This window comes from Larus michahellis, chromosome 8, assembly GCF_964199755.1.
Source record: "Larus michahellis chromosome 8, bLarMic1.1, whole genome shotgun sequence".
Lineage (NCBI taxonomy): Eukaryota > Metazoa > Chordata > Aves > Charadriiformes > Laridae > Larus > Larus michahellis.
The window spans coordinates 5109791-5126476 of NC_133903.1; the positions used below are offsets into that span (position 1 = coordinate 5109791).

At 45.3% G+C, this 16686-nt stretch overlaps 1 protein-coding gene across 2 annotated transcripts in view; it reads left to right on the plus strand.

Annotated features, from left to right (window-relative positions):
• Positions 1–8599: 8599 nt before the first annotated feature.
• Positions 8600–16686, plus strand: part of USP22 (ubiquitin specific peptidase 22) — a 112396-nt gene continuing 104309 nt past the window's right edge. For both annotated transcript variants that reach the window (XM_074597340.1, XM_074597341.1), the window contains exon 1: positions 8600–8849. In XM_074597340.1, the coding sequence (XP_074453441.1) occupies positions 8724–8849 (126 nt within the window). In that variant the 5' untranslated portion in view covers positions 8600–8723. The remainder of the gene's footprint in view (positions 8850–16686) is intronic.

Below are 16686 nucleotides of genomic sequence, written 5' to 3' on the forward strand. Positions count from 1 at the left end.
CCCATTCAAATAGATTTTTTTTTTGTCACCACTGATCAAATAACTCTATAGCTTCATTCTTTTCTGCCATGAAAAGATGTACCCCACTTGTGGTTGACCTAGACTGAATATTTTGCAATAAAACAATAACGCCTTGTCTCAGCTGGGTTTTTAGAGAGGGAAGACAGCTCACATCAGTTGTCCTTCTATAACCAATTCTCCTTCAGCCTTACCTTTGATCACCATACTCAGAGAGGGGTTTCAATAGGCCGGCGGCTGTCTAACCTAGTGAGGGACCTTCCGGTGGCTTGGGAAACAGAAGATGAATTGGGTGAAAACCCCCCATGTCTGTGGGAAACCACAGACCAGGACAGATCTGTTGTTATAAGCAAAGTTTTTACAACAGAATGACTTTCAACAGTAGATGGGTGCTTTTGACATTCTTCACAGAAAATCCATTGATGCTATTGCCAATCACGATATACTAAAGAATGAGGATTTGGTTACGATAGCGTCACTGGATGGATCCACTCTTTCTTACAAGCAGCTTGCCAAGAACTAATTTTTCATTTTTACTGAGATAGCCAACGTCTTGTGTTGTCTTCGGAGACTAAGGGAGGGAAATTTTCTGTGTGTTCGGTTGAAGCCAGATGTTAAAGTATTGTCTGGATGTAATTGACTTGACAAATAGCAGGAGTGACATTTTAGCTCCATTTAAGTCAGTGGCAAAATTCCTGTTGAGTTCAACTGGGGCCAAGATTTCATCCTATGACTGCTGATGGGAAATCTAACAAACGATCTCCAGAAAAATAAGCGGAGGCGTTCTGTTTTTCCAGGACTTTTCAACCTATGGGCCGTGAACCCTTGGAATTCTGTGCAGTACTTTGAAGAGGTCTGCAAAAGATCACAATGACAAGGAAGCTTATTGTCAGTAGGTTTAAATTAGCTATACAAGGATCCATTATTCCAAGGGAAAACTTCAGGAGTCGATTACAAAATTCTAAGTCAACTCAATCCATTGTAATCCACCTGTCTTTGTACTCCTTGGACTAACAGGCATCCTTCTGGCAGGACCTGTGCAGCTGAACTAACCCTTTGTCATTGAATATTGTGGATTTAAGCAGCCAGTCTGTCCCCTGTATAGGACTGAGCCACGTGGAGACCTCTAATCTGGCACCTATTTACCAATGGATTGGGCTCAAAACAAAACCTTTGTTTTAGAGAAGCTGGTGTAACTGGGAGTACACAACCAATTCATTTTTGCAGCAAGGTCAGTAGTTTGTCCCTGAGATAAATGAGAAGGTACACAGTGTTCTCCCTACAGGCTGCGAGGTGTCTGAAGTATCTCAGATGAACTTTATTGGGAACTAAAGGCAATCAGCTTCAGGCAGAGTCATGCAACACACTCTATCTATGATATCTCCGGAGGTTTAAGCTCTGCGGTCGGACATACAACCTGATGTGCTTTAAAGGCTTTGGATTAAGTAACGGCAGTACTACTTGGATGGAAGTTCATAATGCTTAGATGGAAAAAAAAAAAAGGCTTGAGCTAGGGGGAAAAAAAAAAAAATCACTAAAGATTTAAATATAGCATAATTTTAAAATGTTAAAAGTGTTCTGTTTAGGGTTTTAAAATTTTTTCCATGTGGGTTTTGGTAAGCGAAGTTGTTCTGTAAGTTCTTTCCTGTTAAGATGGTGGGAGAATTTGTCGTCTTTAGAAAAAATGTGAGAGAGGTACTGAGGAATCTTTTTGTATCTACAGAATCTTTTTGGAATCTACATGTATTATGTATTGGTTTTTGCATGGAGAGTCCTTGTGCTGGCAGGAGCAAACAGAATCTTTGTGATGAGAACAAGACACCATAACTGGGCATAACACGTGCACACAGGCTGACTTCTCTGTGTCTCTTACTAGAAGATGAAATGAGGTTCGTATCTGGAGACCTGGGTCCAGGGGAAGCCAAAAAGGCTTCCACAATCCTACCACAGAATACCCAAGCCGTGCTTCTCTCCTCTTGATGTGGAGGAGTGCCTACTTAGGAGCCTGCTTTGATTGCTCTACCAGAAGCTGGATAACACTTAAGGAGTGCTACTTTATGGTAACGTATTCCTGAGTTCCTTTTTCAGTTCTACCAAGCATGTGGAGAATTAAGAACTTTGCAAGCTATTCAGTCCTTGAGTTTCAAACCAGCAAGCAATGCAAGCTCCTCAATAGCCCCTTCAAATTCATTTTTGGAGCCAGGGTCTTCAGTCTAAGGGAAAGGTTCATGTTTACCTGGGAACTAAATTGGACATGTTAACACATATCATGTGGAAAAGCATTCCCAAGTGATAAAGTAGCAGTTGATTTATGGCTATCCAGCAAATTCTAGAAGTGCCACCTTGGGATGACATGGATCGAGGATACAGTTACTTCGCTTTTCCATGTGAAGAACTCTCCTTCTTCCCAGCTGAGCTATCATGTAACATAGTAGATGGCTCTCTGGAGGAAGCGTTTGCTGCACATTTGCAGTATGTTTTAGCTACTATCAACATTTATATTCCATTGTCATTTGGGGGTAAGCTCTAATTAGCATAATTATCAATGTTTTAAAATTAAAAATTCCTCTAAGAGACATGGGAGGGATTAAAACTGTTTTCTGCCCCCAGAGGCAAATCCCAAGCTATCTGCTGCACCAAAAGGTTTTATTCTAGAAGCGTTCCCAAGCTATGCCCAAGAGTAAATTAAACACCAGCAAACTTGTAAACTCTCGTGTGTGTGTGTGTGTAGCAAGCAGGCCCTGATTTGACAATTACTATGTGACAAAATATTGTCGCTATTTTCCACTCCTGTTTTGTTTTGACTGCTGCTCTGTGCTGCTGTGTCACCTTTACTGTGTGGGCTGGAACAGTCACAAGTGTTTGTAGAGTCTGAAGTTTTTATACTTCACAGGAAAGACTCTGGTGTCTTCACAAGATGGAGAACAAAGGCTTTAATGACAATGTCCCCTTCCAGAGGTTGCCTCAAGCTCCCCAAGTCAGGGGCTGGCCTCAAAAAATCTCAAGAGCTATTTTTTCTGCATTATTTTAAAGCGGATTTTCGCGCTGGTTCTAAAATGATTCATTGACAGTGAGAACCTCCGGTTGGATTTCTGGCTTAATGAAGACTCCCCTTTATGGAGAATAAATGCCAGGAAAATCGCGGGGAAACTCTGAAAGGAATATCCTTACCTTGGAAATGTCCCCTAAGAGCTGATCTTTGAATTTCTGCATTCCTGCCTTTGGGGGGTGACAGTGGGGCTCAGCTCCCATTGATAGCAGGTTTGGTCAAGGATGGGTGTCCTGCATGTGCATTCCTCCTGTCGCAAAGAATGCTTCTCACATCCTCAGCAGTGGATGGGCCATGAAACCTCAGGGAGCAGGAAGAGTTAAATGTTGTAATTGTTCTTGAAATGGCCAGAGAGAAGAATTAGTATTTTTCCAAAGGTAATGTTTATTTGAGAGGGAAACACTAACAAACGCAGGTGTTTCTTAAAAGAAAACAATTGCGTTCATAAACTCACTGTGTTATTTCTGCAGAAGACAAACACCACCACACCCTACACTGAGTAAACACGGGGAGTCTGCAAGAAAGAGTGGCAGAGAAATCTCCATGAAGATTTCAGAATCTGCAGGGCTTTGAACACATGTATTGTCTTTTTGGTATCCTATTTTTTTAGAGAGATGGACTGAAATTTCATTGGCAGAAATTCTGTCTTTTATCTTTATCTCCTGTTTTTATGTGGTAGCCATGGAGAAAAGCCCGAGATTAGTAACAGTAGGTTGTTGCAGAATAAGAATAACTCTCTACTTGGTTTCAGACTGTAGTAATATCGGGGGGGTTGTTTAACTGGAAGATACTGAGATCACATAGAATAAATACTAAGTGCTGTTAGGCCATTAATCACCCATCTCATTGAGTTCTATCCACATTGAACTAAATGCTGGTGATCTTTAACTTCCATCTATTCTGAGGGATATTTAGGTGGCTTTCACAGGACAGAGGGTGGCTCTCTATGCCTACTGCTTTTGGAAACAATGGTTCCTTCTCCTGAAGGTCAATGTGTTTATACTTTTGCCCTGCTACGGACATCAGGGCACCCAGACCCTTGGAACTTGAGTCCATTTGGCTAATAATGAATGAAATGGGCCATATTCTGAAGCTGAGATGCCTCGAGCGCCACAAGAAAGCCAAATACAAAAATACTACTTTAACAGCAGTGTCTAGGAATCAGTTTCCAGATTCCCTGTGGAAGCCCGTAGTGAGAAAGTTTAGGGAAAGGAAGAAGGTGGTGAATCTTTTCTGAGTACCTAGGAAGAGACTGGATGTCTTTGGTGGTGACATGGGCTAAGAAAGTGGGACAATGGTAGGAACAAAGACACCACCCCTTGCTCTGGTTTGCTATTGGCAAGGCAGGCTATGGGTAGGATTAGCAAATGCCTGACCATAAAGTTTTAGTTTCCCAGATATCACTGATATCCATGCTGTCTGGTATATTACTTGATTTGCTTCCCCTCAGCATCTCAGCACGTAGCCTCATGCACGTTTTGCAACTTTTCTCTAGAAAACTATTTTGCATCTTATACAAACATGCAAACCAGAGCTCTTGCGGCATATTTAGGAAGAAAGGAATTTGCACTGCTTTTGCTGGGATGACAGAGACACATAGTGACACACAGAGATAATATCACATATAGTTAAGTTCTACCAGTCAGTGTGCTTTTCCAACATATATCTTGTTTCCAAATGATCACAGCTAATGTCCTGTTTTGATTCATGGTGATGGAAACTAGGTGTGGATGACGAGCTAATTTTAAGGCTACAGAGGAAAGGCAGATTGTCAGAGACCAGGGTCTGTCTGAAAACTGGCTTCTGAATTAAAACTAATCGGTAGCTTCCTTTGATGGCCCTTTTTGTATCTGGATAAGAAAAATACAAGAGAACTTGTTTGTGTTACTTCTCAATTTTAGCAGAAGATGTCAGAACACGATTGTGACTTATGTACATTTCTTTTGAGAAGATAAAAGAGTTGTTTGATTAGTAAATGTAAAAGATCCATGCTTTCCTGCTGGTTTTTCATTGATAAAGATCTAGTAGATGTTAAGATCAAGGTTATTAAAAACGGTTTTGGACATTTCTGAGGTGAAACACTCTTTTGAACATGTGTGCTGTAGATTTGGTGTTAAAATCAGAGTGATATTAGAGAGTATGGCTGATCATGGCACATAAGAAGTTTCTTTGGTATTGTCTTTGTGAAGATAGGACAAGTGTGTGGCATTTAGAGTACAGTTCTGTTACAACTGAAGTCAATAAGGAATGTTAACATTGGCTTAGTGGAAGTAGAAAAGGATCATTGCCAAACCCATGAGGCTGTTTTTTAACATTGGGAGAGCCTTCTCAGATCTATGAAGGTTTCACTTTAGCTCAGTTATTACCATTTATTATAATACCTAATAACCCCCACTGATCCTCATTGGACAAAGGCAAAAACAAAAAAAAAGCTTAGGAGCTAGAACAAAATAAGAGGGAGATTTTGAGAGCAGCAGAGTTCAGGGTAATCATCAGGTAGACATTGGTATTGATATGTAAGTAGTTTAGTGAGCCTCAGCTTCCTTGCCCGCTCTGCAAGCAAAAGGTTCTAATCAGGGGTTCAAAGGAATGAGGAAGCTATGTAGGTATCATCAGGGAGCTTGTCCCAAGCATGGGAGAAAATGTAGCTTAATTGATTCATACTGTTTCTTGTGTTTATAAAAGAGCCATTCCGACTGCGGGGAATGACTGTCTTAGCAAGACATCCAGCCGTTCCCTGATGTGGGAAATGCTCAACACTGGGGTCATTAAACTGTATTCGTTAGCATCAGGAAGGTGTCACGTATGTGCAGGGGTCTGCTCACACAGAAAGGACAAGGGCTTAGAAGTCCTGTTGTGGTTCATAGTGTCGCTGATGCATTAGGGTGAGTGGGTGGTGTCAGAGCTGCAAGGCGCGAGTGACTGTGGCTGGCAGCATTGTGCTCTGGAGTCACGGGTAAAGATGTGTCCGAGGGGGACAGGTTAACATGTGGGAAGTATGTACAGCACCAGCTCTTGTTACCTTTTCAAGTAGAGGTGTAGGCTGCACGCTCGCTGTGATGACTTAATAGGTCTAATGATTATGCAGGGTCAAAGAGAGGGTATAGCCTCGCTCCACATTTCACACGGAATCTTCTGAAACTGCTTCTCTGGCGGTGCAACGAGCAGTCTCTGCCAGTTTGTGTAAACAGCGGGATAATCGGGACCTTTCCTGTTGAAGGCAAAGGTCTCTTGGCATCTTTTTTTTTTTTCTCCTGTGGGGCAATCCTAGTTTTGTTGCTGGAGCTGTAATCCCCAAACTGTATGGAAGAGGGATTTTGCAGAGAGGCTGACAAGCAATATGAAGCAGACAGACGGAACGATCCGTGTTACCATTACAGGAGGTCACCCATGTGGCACACGGCACCACTGGCAGGACGGCGTGGCCTGCTGCTGCTTCACAGCCTGAGGGTATAAACTCAGGTCTTTCCCTAGCTGTGTATTCCCTACTCACTTTGCCACCAAACCTTATGGTTATACACGAATCATGAAAAAACTTCTCTTATACTACCAGATACCCTGCTTTATGTCTAAAATGGCAGCACCTCTAAATAAAACGGAAAGTGATTCTGTCCTCAGGTGATAGTTGCAATTGTCTTTGAGTTCTGCAAGTTGCAGCAGTCAGCCAGGGAGCTGGACAGGGCCTCATAAACGTCTGCCAGGTGAAGACTTCAAGGTTACAGCTCCTGAGAAGGAATGTAAATAGCACATATTGAAACACGGATTGATAAAATAACACAGTGGTAGTTAACCACTACCTTTCTTGTTGCACAGTCCTTGCAGGGCTTTCGTTAAGGACCTAGCCTCTGCAAAGCCTCCTGCCTCTCTTTTCACAAATCATGGCAGAATTCCTGTCCTCCTGCCTCACTCCACCGTTATGTGACCCTATAGCGTGTGTGGCGTAACAAGCTAAGAACAGATTCAAAATGTTTTTCACTGTCTTCTCATTTCCATGTACAGCCATTTATACGGAAAAGCTGAAGTAATACCAGTTCTGGCAATATACTACTTTTGTTTCTTCCCTGTGGAAACTCCAGGAGAGCAGGATGGTGGTACAGAGGCACCATATATGGTCCTCGGGGCAAACCGGAGCGTGTCCCGGATCCTCTCCCCGCACCCCAAGGACCGGCGAGGCCTGTTACACCCAGACCCGCCCCCGCAAAGCCGCACTCAGCTTTTTGAACCCGCGAACGGTAAAGGAGGGGGAAGGGCCTGCCTCTCCTATCGATTCTGTGCCGCGACACCGGAGCCCGCTGCGGGAGCCCTGAGCGGCGCCCAGGCCGCTAGCGGCCGCCCGGCGCGGAGGCCAAGGCTGGCAGAGAGGGCCCCTGCCAAGCAGAGAGAGGCAGGGGCGGGGAGGCAGCCCTGCCCCGGGGAGCGGCCGGGCCGCCGCCGCCCCTCTCCCCTCAGGAAATCACTGAGGGAGCAGCGAAACAGCCGGGACCAGCGGATGTGACAGCAGCGCGGCCCCCACAGCGCAGGCCGCTGCTGGGAGCGGCCGCCCCCTCAGCCGGCCGTCGCCAATCCCCTCTCGCCTCGGGACATGACTGACGGCCGTTCTGACCAATCCAGCTGCAACACTCGCCAGGCAGACCACGCCCCTTCTCTCCGTTGGCCTAATGTCCTGTCAATCGGCCGAGCCCTTCCCGCCCCTTTCCGGCAGGGGGAAACGCTAGGTAGGAAGGGTGGAGGGGGGAGAAGAAAGGGAGAGAAACCAATGAGACGCTAGAGAAGGCCCCCTCGGCGGCGGAGTGACAGGCGGCTGAACCAATCGCCGCGCTTCTTCGCCCTCCGGCTCCCTCCCTCGAGGGTGGCGGGGCAGAGGGGGCGCACCTACCGCCCCTTCCCCGTTGGTCTGTCCCACTCCGGGCCTGGCGGGCTAGGTTGAGTTAGCGGCTCGGACCATCGCACAGGGCGGGCGGAGGGGGGTGCGGGCGAGGAGGAGGAGGAGGAAGGAGACGACGAAGGAGGCGGGGGGGGTGGTGGGGGCGGTTTAAAGAGACAAGAGCCGAGCGGGGCGGCCGGCTGGGGGAGCAGGAGCGGCGGCGGGCGGAGACTCGCCCCCTTCCCCACACACGCTCGCTCACACCGCGGCCAGGGTCGCCGCCGCCAGCGCCCCCTCCTCGCCCGCCCCTTCCCCCTCCGCCCGCCGCTTCCACAGCGGCCTCTATGAGGTAGAAGGGAGCGGCGGCCACTCCGGGGGCGGCAGCGGCCGCTACAGCCGCCTCCTCCTCCTCGCCTCAGAGAGCCCCATCTTTGTGTGTGAGGGAGAAGGGCGGGCGGGAGGGAGGGAGTGCGCGCTGCCCGCCCGCCGCCGCCGCCGCGCTTTGTTCGGAGCCGGGGGGCCGTGGCGGCGCGGAGCCCCGGCTCTATGTGCCAGCCGCTCCCCGCGCCCCCACAGCAGCCGGCGGGGGCGGCGGAGGCCGCGGGGCAGGCGGCGGCCTGAGGGGCCGGAGCCCCTGAGGGCGGGTGCGCGGCGGCGGCGGGGGGGCGGCGGGGGGGGCGTGAGGCCGCCCCGGCCCGTGTCGGTGCGGTTGCTGCGGAGGGGGGGAAGGGGCCGGCTCGCTGCCCGCCGGCCCGGCCCGTCTGCGGGCGGATTGATGTGGGGGGGTCTGACATGAGTCCGCCGGCGGCCGGGTGCTGCCATGTGACCGGCTTCAAGGTGGAGAACTGGAAGCAGAACCTGCGGGCCATTTACCAGTGCTTCGTGTGGAGCGGCTCGGCCGAAACCAGGAAGCGCAAGGTACCGGGGGCGGCTCGCATCCACCCCCCTTCCCTTCTTCCCTTCCCTCCCTCCCTCCCTCCACCGGCCCAGCCGCTCACACGCACTCCGCCGCCTCGGCCTGCCCGCGGGCGCGGGGAGGGGACGGGTCCCCCCCTCCGGCCTCCCCTCCCTCCCCGTGGGGCAGGTGGGCCCGAGCCTCCCCCGCCCCGCCGGCCGCGAAGGGCCCCGGGCTCCGGCATGCGGTGGTGGGGGGGAGGGAGGAGGAAGCGGTCGGTGCCTCCGGGGTTGGGAGGTGGTGTGTGGGGGGGTCCCGGGGATGGAGGACCCCACCAGGCCTCCCTCTCCGCCACCTGCCCCGGCGGCGGCGGGGACGGCTTTCCGCAGCGGGGCTGTTCCGCAGCGCCTCCTCCTCCGGGAGGTGCGGGAGGCAGCGAGGGCTTCCCGGAATACGGCGGCGGGGGAGGGGAGGCCCGGGGCAACGGGCAGGTCCGGCCTGCGGCCGAGCTTTGTGGCGGCGGGGAGCCCCGGGGGCTGCGGCGGGGCCGGCCGGGGCAGGGCGGCGTGTGCGTGGGGAAGGCGGGCAGGCACAATGGCTGCGGGGAAGCGAACTGGGGGTGGTGGTGGGTGCTGCTTAATATTTATATTTTTTTTCCCTTAAAAGAAAAAAAAAAAAGGCTGCTCGTCTTCATAATCCGCTTGGAAAAGGGGATTCCTGGTGTAGTAGGGCGGGGGGGGGGGGGAGAGACTGACCCAGTGTGGAGTAGGCGAAGGGGAGAGGGGAGTTTGTGTTAGTGCTTGGGGCAGGCAAACACCAGGGAGAATCCTTCTTCATGAGGCAAAACAGCACTTTTCCCCACCTATCTTCCCAAATTACATCCCTGTCCACAGTGCAGGTTGCTGGAGGGCTTCTCTCTTAACTATGCAACTAATTACTGTTTTTCCCTAGAATCAACTAGTTTGGTGTTTTTTTTTTTTTTTTTTTTTTTTTTTTTTTTTTTTTTTTTTACTTGGAAGTGACTTGGCAAATTTCTATCAGTCATCATATTCGTGGATGAGGAGGGGAGCGCAACAGCTCCATGTAGGAAAACTTGGGTTTTGGGACAGCACAGATTGTGTTGAAGTGACCCATTGAAAACTTCCTGATCCCAGTTGCTTTGCATTAAGCTGCTCAGCTTATTATTGATAATAGAACTGGAGTAAGAAGGATGTACTTCAAGGATGAGGTGGCTAACCGTTTTTCTGTGTTCAGTGTATGTTCTCAGGACAAGCCAATTCTCCAGTTTTTTTACTCAAAGAGGAAAAAATCTCAGAAGAAGCATATTTTAAATGTATTAGTTACTTGATAGGCCTGCAAAATACAGCCAAACTTGTTTTCACCATTTATAATCCCCTACAAGTCAATATTATGAAGTATATTAGTCAAAATCTGGTTTTATTTAGTGTGTCAAAATACAAATTGGTATTTTATACCAATACTTGTAGCTTAAATGGAGGAAAAAATTATACGTGTGCTGCGGAAGAAAAAAATGACCACTGAGGTAGGAAGGTGTCTTGGACAGATATGAATCAAGTGTTAGGTGGAAGAATGAAGATAAAATTTCATCAGCAAAATTAATGCTTTAGCTTCTCCCCCCCCCAGCATGGAGCATTCTTTGTAACCTGCATACTATTTGTACGCTGGAACAGTTTGGGTTTTTTCTTCTGAAATCTAATGGTAGTGATGTGTTCACCATGCTTGAAAAACAGCTGGAAATAAATAATATTCCGTTGTAATCAATCTGTTCTTACTTCCTGTTGGCACAGCCAGGCTCATAAAGCAGACCAGGATTGTTTCAAAATTATCTATCATCTCATGGAAAACATTGGTTTTCCAAATACATGCTAAAAATGTTGTTTTTCCCCCCATTTTTTTAAGCAGGTTACTGGTCTGAAAATAGTTGGACTCCTGAATTCAGCCAACCTGAAATGATCGCATATAGGGAGTACATATTCACATATAGGGACACATTTTGGGTAGCTGAATTTGGGATTCAATTCCCAGTCTATAATCATAAAGATTGAAGAAAGTATGTAGACAACAGTAATGGCACTTACCTCTCCTGCATATAGATGTGAGACCTTCCATGGAATTTTTCTTTACTGAAATTCTGTGTCCGTATGTATACCTTACAGTTTTACATGTAAGAATTGATAAATGGCATTTTCTGTTTGGAGGCATGTTTATAGTCTAGTAACTAGAAAACAATCCTTTGTCTTTTAATATTTTATATATACATATATTATGTATGTATATAGTTTAGGCGCGTAGCTCAGACTGCTTAAGAGTACCTATTTATTGGTGAGGATTCTTGTTCTTAACCCTGATCAAAATGATGAGGTCAAAGTAAAGGTTTGGTAAAAGGTGATGTTCTTTTCTCTTGCAAAATCAAGGAGAATCACATAATTAATTTATCACAGAAAACATTAGACATATGTAGTTGATAGTTAATGGGAAGCATTGGTCAATTTAACTTTTAGTCAGATGAACCTAGCTGTAAAAAAAAAAACATCTGGGCTGTCTGGTTATAAATTGTTAGGTTTCTAGAATGGTAATGTACTACCCCTCCTAAGGCTGTCTTAAAAATCTAGATAGCAATGGGAACTGCAGGGGGCAGAAAGTGTCCGTTCCTCCTGCTTTACTTACACTGCCTACTGCATTATGCTTTGGAAGACCATTTTAACACTGCTTGCTGTTTGCTGTTCATTTTTAATACGTACCTTTTCTGTGAATAAGCTTTTATGAGCTTCACCTCTCAGTTCAGTATGCTTTACAGCCAGCGTTTTGAATAGAATAGCTATAAAGCACAGTTTACAGTTGGAAAGCTATTTCCTGGATGTGTATTTGAATCTCCAGTCAGAAGCAAGAGGTAGTTATGTGTGTATCTTTGTAGATACCGGAATTCTGGTGAAGGTTGTAGGAGTACGTTTGCTTCTGAAGCGTTGTCTACGCCGGGATTGGAGCTGTCGTCATGATGCGTTATTGTATCTGCGTGAAGGCTGTCGCTTGCCTCACATCGCTGCATCTTAGCCAAAGTAGTAAAGTGCAGCAGTCGTAGCACACATTGTTCTAGGCAAAGGCTTTGCCATGGTGTAAATGATAGGAAAGCCCAAGCGAAGACAAAACCTGGCCATCGCACTGTTTGAAGAGTGGAACTGGAAAAGGGGTGGAGGAAGAAATCTGAAGAACGACTCTTGAAATTGTAATCATTATGATTAAAAGTTGCAACTACATTTCAGGGCTTAAGTTGCATGTAAAGTGGTACAAAATTAAGGTTGGCTGTCTTGGCTTTAGGACTTTGGCCTGTAACTTGATTTTTTAATTTGTGATAGTTAGAATCTGTTTAATAAGCTGATGGCAAAGCTCATGTTTCTGTAGGTCATGGACTTTACCTTGAATATTTTGATGTGGAAATTACCTCACACTTAACTAAGTAACACTGTATAAGAGGTCCTTAAATTTGACACTGCTACCTCCCATTCAGGAATTATGGAACAGGCAGAGGCTGCTAAAAAGACTTACTGCCAGCCCTTTGTGTCAGCTTTTTCCATTTTTCTGTAGGGTTGCACGTCAAATGCTTTGTTACTCCTTTAGAATTACAGATGAGAAAAATCTGTCTTTCAGTGCTGAATGTAGTTTTTGGTCCCCATCAGTGAACGATTAGACATGTAGATGCATCTCTGTATCTAGGAGTTGGTAAGTAATGGTTTCAGTGCTTGAAGGGCAGCTGAATTTACAATTAAATTCTGTCTTACTGCACTAAACACCTTAGAGGAAGACTGTCTTTCTCGTTCTGAATTGTTCTTTTTATCACTGCTCTGAAACTGTTCTCGATGATAAAAGTAAACTGCTCATCATGACCACAGGCATGATATGCAGAAGGTCCTATCTGGAATTTCAGAATGTTTGTTCTGTGCTTCTGCCAATAGATCGAAGAATAATTGCCTGTCAGGGGTTGTACACTCTCATTGACAGCGGGTGCATTCTAGCATATTTCTTCCTGTTTGAGAGCTATTGTTTTTTCCATTATTCTCTCTTTATGTGGACCCTTTAGACTGATTGATGCTTTCAGATATGAAGAAACGTTTTCTTTTATAGGTGATGACCTTTCCACAGGTATCCTTCTCCCCACGCACTTGCGACTTCAGTCCTTCATTCCTTCTAATGTTTGACAGATAATTGATTTGTAGATGCTTAAAACTGAAATGACTTTGGTTCATTTCCTGACTTCCAAAGTAGAAAAAGCATAGTAGCTTAGCAAATATATGCCATGTCATGCTTTCAGTAGCAAGTGTTGTGCTTCACAGTTTAAATCAACGAGTTAAGTTCTTGCTAAAATGACCTTGCAGTTGCAGGGTAAGCTAATGGTGGAACTTTTCATCGCGTGCCTGTTGAGACTTGCTTGCTCACTTGCTTTCTCCCTTACAGCCTTGCCCCATATACCTGTCCAGGAACAGGGAAGTGTTGCTTAGGCGATTTGCTTTGTGCCATAACAGATGGGCAAGGAACCTTACCAGGCTGTGCTGCCTTCTCAGGCTTGGTGTTTTGATTGCTTAAATTAATAAGGAAATCTTAGCTTGTTTTTCTTTAACGTTTTTAGCATATGCACCAAACTTCTGGATTACAAATCCTGTGGAGAATTTGACAGAGGAGTCCAGGATTCAAGAAGCTTGTCTCTTTTTCAGCTGCATACTCTGCTTTGGCTGCCTGTGTGAGCTGTCTGATTCACTCAGGAGGGATGTTCTTCTTTGCCGTGTGTTGTGGGGACTGCCTTCTTCCTGAAACCCTGTAAGAAGTGTCAAAATCAACTGCAAGCTGCATTGTTCAGGAGGTCTCCAGTTTCATAACTGAGCAATCTTCCTTAGCTCTTAACCTCTAAGGAGTAGAAAGGTCCTTAGACCTGCTGAAGGTAATGTTCTCTTTCCTCTTGGCGTGAAGACACGATCTTTGGTGTGCAATATCCAGACATGAGACTTTAGCTTCATACATAATGGAGCTTTTCATATGTGGGAGAAGCCAGACTGAAAATGCTCCACTGAGCTTATGTCTTTGGTGCCGAACAAGAATATAAGGCCCTCCTCTTCCTAGTGGTGTTAATGCCTATTTTGTATCCTCTGCCATGTTTTTTGAAATAAATGATTGGTTTCTGGGCCAAAGGTTAGGAATTAGTCTTGTGCCGTGAACTCTGGCGGTGCATGGCAATTCTTGAGTTGTGGGATCAGAACCATCAGGATTTACCGGAACACTTGCTTGTGTTTCTCTCTCAGGGCAATGCTTACAGTCTGATGCAGAGGTTACGCAGATCTCTGTCATTGAAGCTGACTCATGAATTGTAGTTGTATTGGAACCATTTCTTTCTCTATTTTTTTAATATGGATGGAGAGACAAACAAGCACAGTAAATGCAGTTTTTCCTGTACTTTCATTTGTTCCCTGTTGCAGAGAAAGGAGATGGATCTGGACAAGCTGACAAAGGAAAAAAAATAAGGGATATGCTGGACAAGAAGGCTTTTTTTTTTTTTCTGTAGTCTTATCAGCAGTGAAGGTTTGCTTAACAGCAAGGCTGTTTGTTGGCAGCAGTTGTAGCATGTCTTTAATTTTGTCTGCAGTCAACGATCTTATTTGCTTGACGTTGAAAATGTTGAAAGCTTTCAAACTAGAAGGAGAGCTTGTAGTGTGAAGGTGAGCAGAGTGGAATGGCTTTGTTTGATTTGTTGGGCTATCTGTTGAGCTTTATTTTAAGCCATCAAAGCTTTAAACCCCAAACAAAGGTTAGCTGATATCCTCATTTTTGTTTCAGGCCTTAATCTGTAGCGTTAACATGAAACCAGAGCTGCAAATCAGTTCCAAACCTTCTACTCTTCTTCTTTCATTTGAGGATTTTCTGTCTTAGTAACTGGAGTAACAAATCAACGGGTGAATGCTGCTGGCTGATAGCGGAAGTTGCCTGCTTGTGAATCGCTGACTCCTCTGCTCCTGACTTACTACTACTTGAGTCTGAGCAAAAAAAAAAAAAAAAAGTTTGTTTTCTTTTGGGACAGACTTTGGAGGTCCTGCTTCATAACAAATATTACTGCAACTCTTCGTTTGATTCCCAACGGTGGCGGTAGTGGCTGGTTTGTTTTAAACCAGAGAAAGATTAACAAGGTTTAAAAGCTTTTGTTTCTCATGTTAAACCTAGCACCCATGATGTTTCTTTTTTATGTGTGATTGACTTTGCACTATGGTTTCTTGATGTCTTTTTCCTGGTAGATGTAGGACTTTTTTACTGGCTATACCTTTCCATTTCATTTGGCTGATAGCTACTTGAAAAGGTTGGGTTTGGGTTTTCTAATTCTTGTGTTCCCATGGTTCTCCATGTATTTATAATGTGTCTGTAGCATGTGGTAGCATCTAAGGTGGGGAGATATGTATATACATACTCTTGCTTATATGTCCATCGCAGTGGCATCGCAATAAAAGCAATCTGAAGCTAACCTGTATGCATTTTTCTGGATTTACTAGAACTATATTTTAAAAAAGTAATCTTTTCTCTTTAACCGTGCGAAGAACCGGTGTTGTTAGAGCCTTTCTAGACTTGGACAGAAGGAGCTGCCTAGAGCACCTCTCTCCAGTCTCTTGTTAACCTATGGGCAATGGAGCTAAGTGAGTGAAATGCTATGGTGACGTTACGGTTTATTATGTTATCCTGGACTGTGTTGTCAGCAAGCAGTGCTGAAGCGTAGGGAGAGCCATATGTTATCCGAGAGGCCTGAATTGGGAACCTTTTCTTAGCAGAAGCAGTTCTAGAAGCTGATAGATCTGTTCTGACTGGATGAAAGCTCTGTCTTGGTAGTTGTATTCTTTTACGTATTGATTTGGCAGTCCTTTATGTACACTCTGCTTAATTCAAGATAAGAACTTTGCTGCATTAGCTAGTACCATAATCAATGTTGTAAGGAGTTCTCATTGCAAAATTAACCTGCATTCTGTTTGGTTTAAACCATGTGTTTTTTCCACGTTAATACGACATGCATAGCAGCTCCAGAATGATCTGTGATTTACTTTAGTGCTAGGACAGCTTCCACCACGTTGATCTCTCTCACTTAAGAAAAAGAATCATTTTATCTATTTTAAGACCTATTTGAGGATCAGTAAAGTGAACTGTTACCAGACACCAGTCGACTCAAAGTAACCTGATAGTCACTTTTTATCAGTTGGTAACTGATTAGCAGTAAGGGTCTGTCTTGTCACATTCTTTTGTGTGTGAAATACAGCAAATACTCGACTTTTTTTTAGTCCTCTACTTAACGTGGAATGCTACTCAAGTTTTGTGGTTTTGGGTTTTTTAAAAACCTCTTGGTTATATGTAGCACTATTTTAAAATGCCTTTTTTTTTTTGTCTCTGCTGGTTTTCCAAGTTGGTAAAGAGAAGTTTTTCCCCCAAGTTGGTAAAGATAACTTCCCCTCCTTCTTTCTTTCCTGTGTTTAATGGAGCTTGAAATTAACATGGCTCTTTTTGTCTACCTTTTGCATACTATCACTGGTGAGGTCAGCATATCCCTGGGAAATAGTTCTGTGAAGGTCTAAAGTGTGCTAAACTTGTCATTGAATAAAGAAATTGGGTGTTAGACAAGGTGAAACTCTAAAAAGTGGACATGGTAACAAAAGTTGTTTTCAACACACTTGAAAAAAATGCAGCATCTTTTTAGCATAAATACCAGGGCTAGTGCAAGTTCTTATGTCCTGTAACAAATTCCGACATTAAACATGTCAAATACATTAAGTATCCTCTTATTAAAGTAGGGAGAAGCAGCTCACTAGATATGATGCTGCCTTA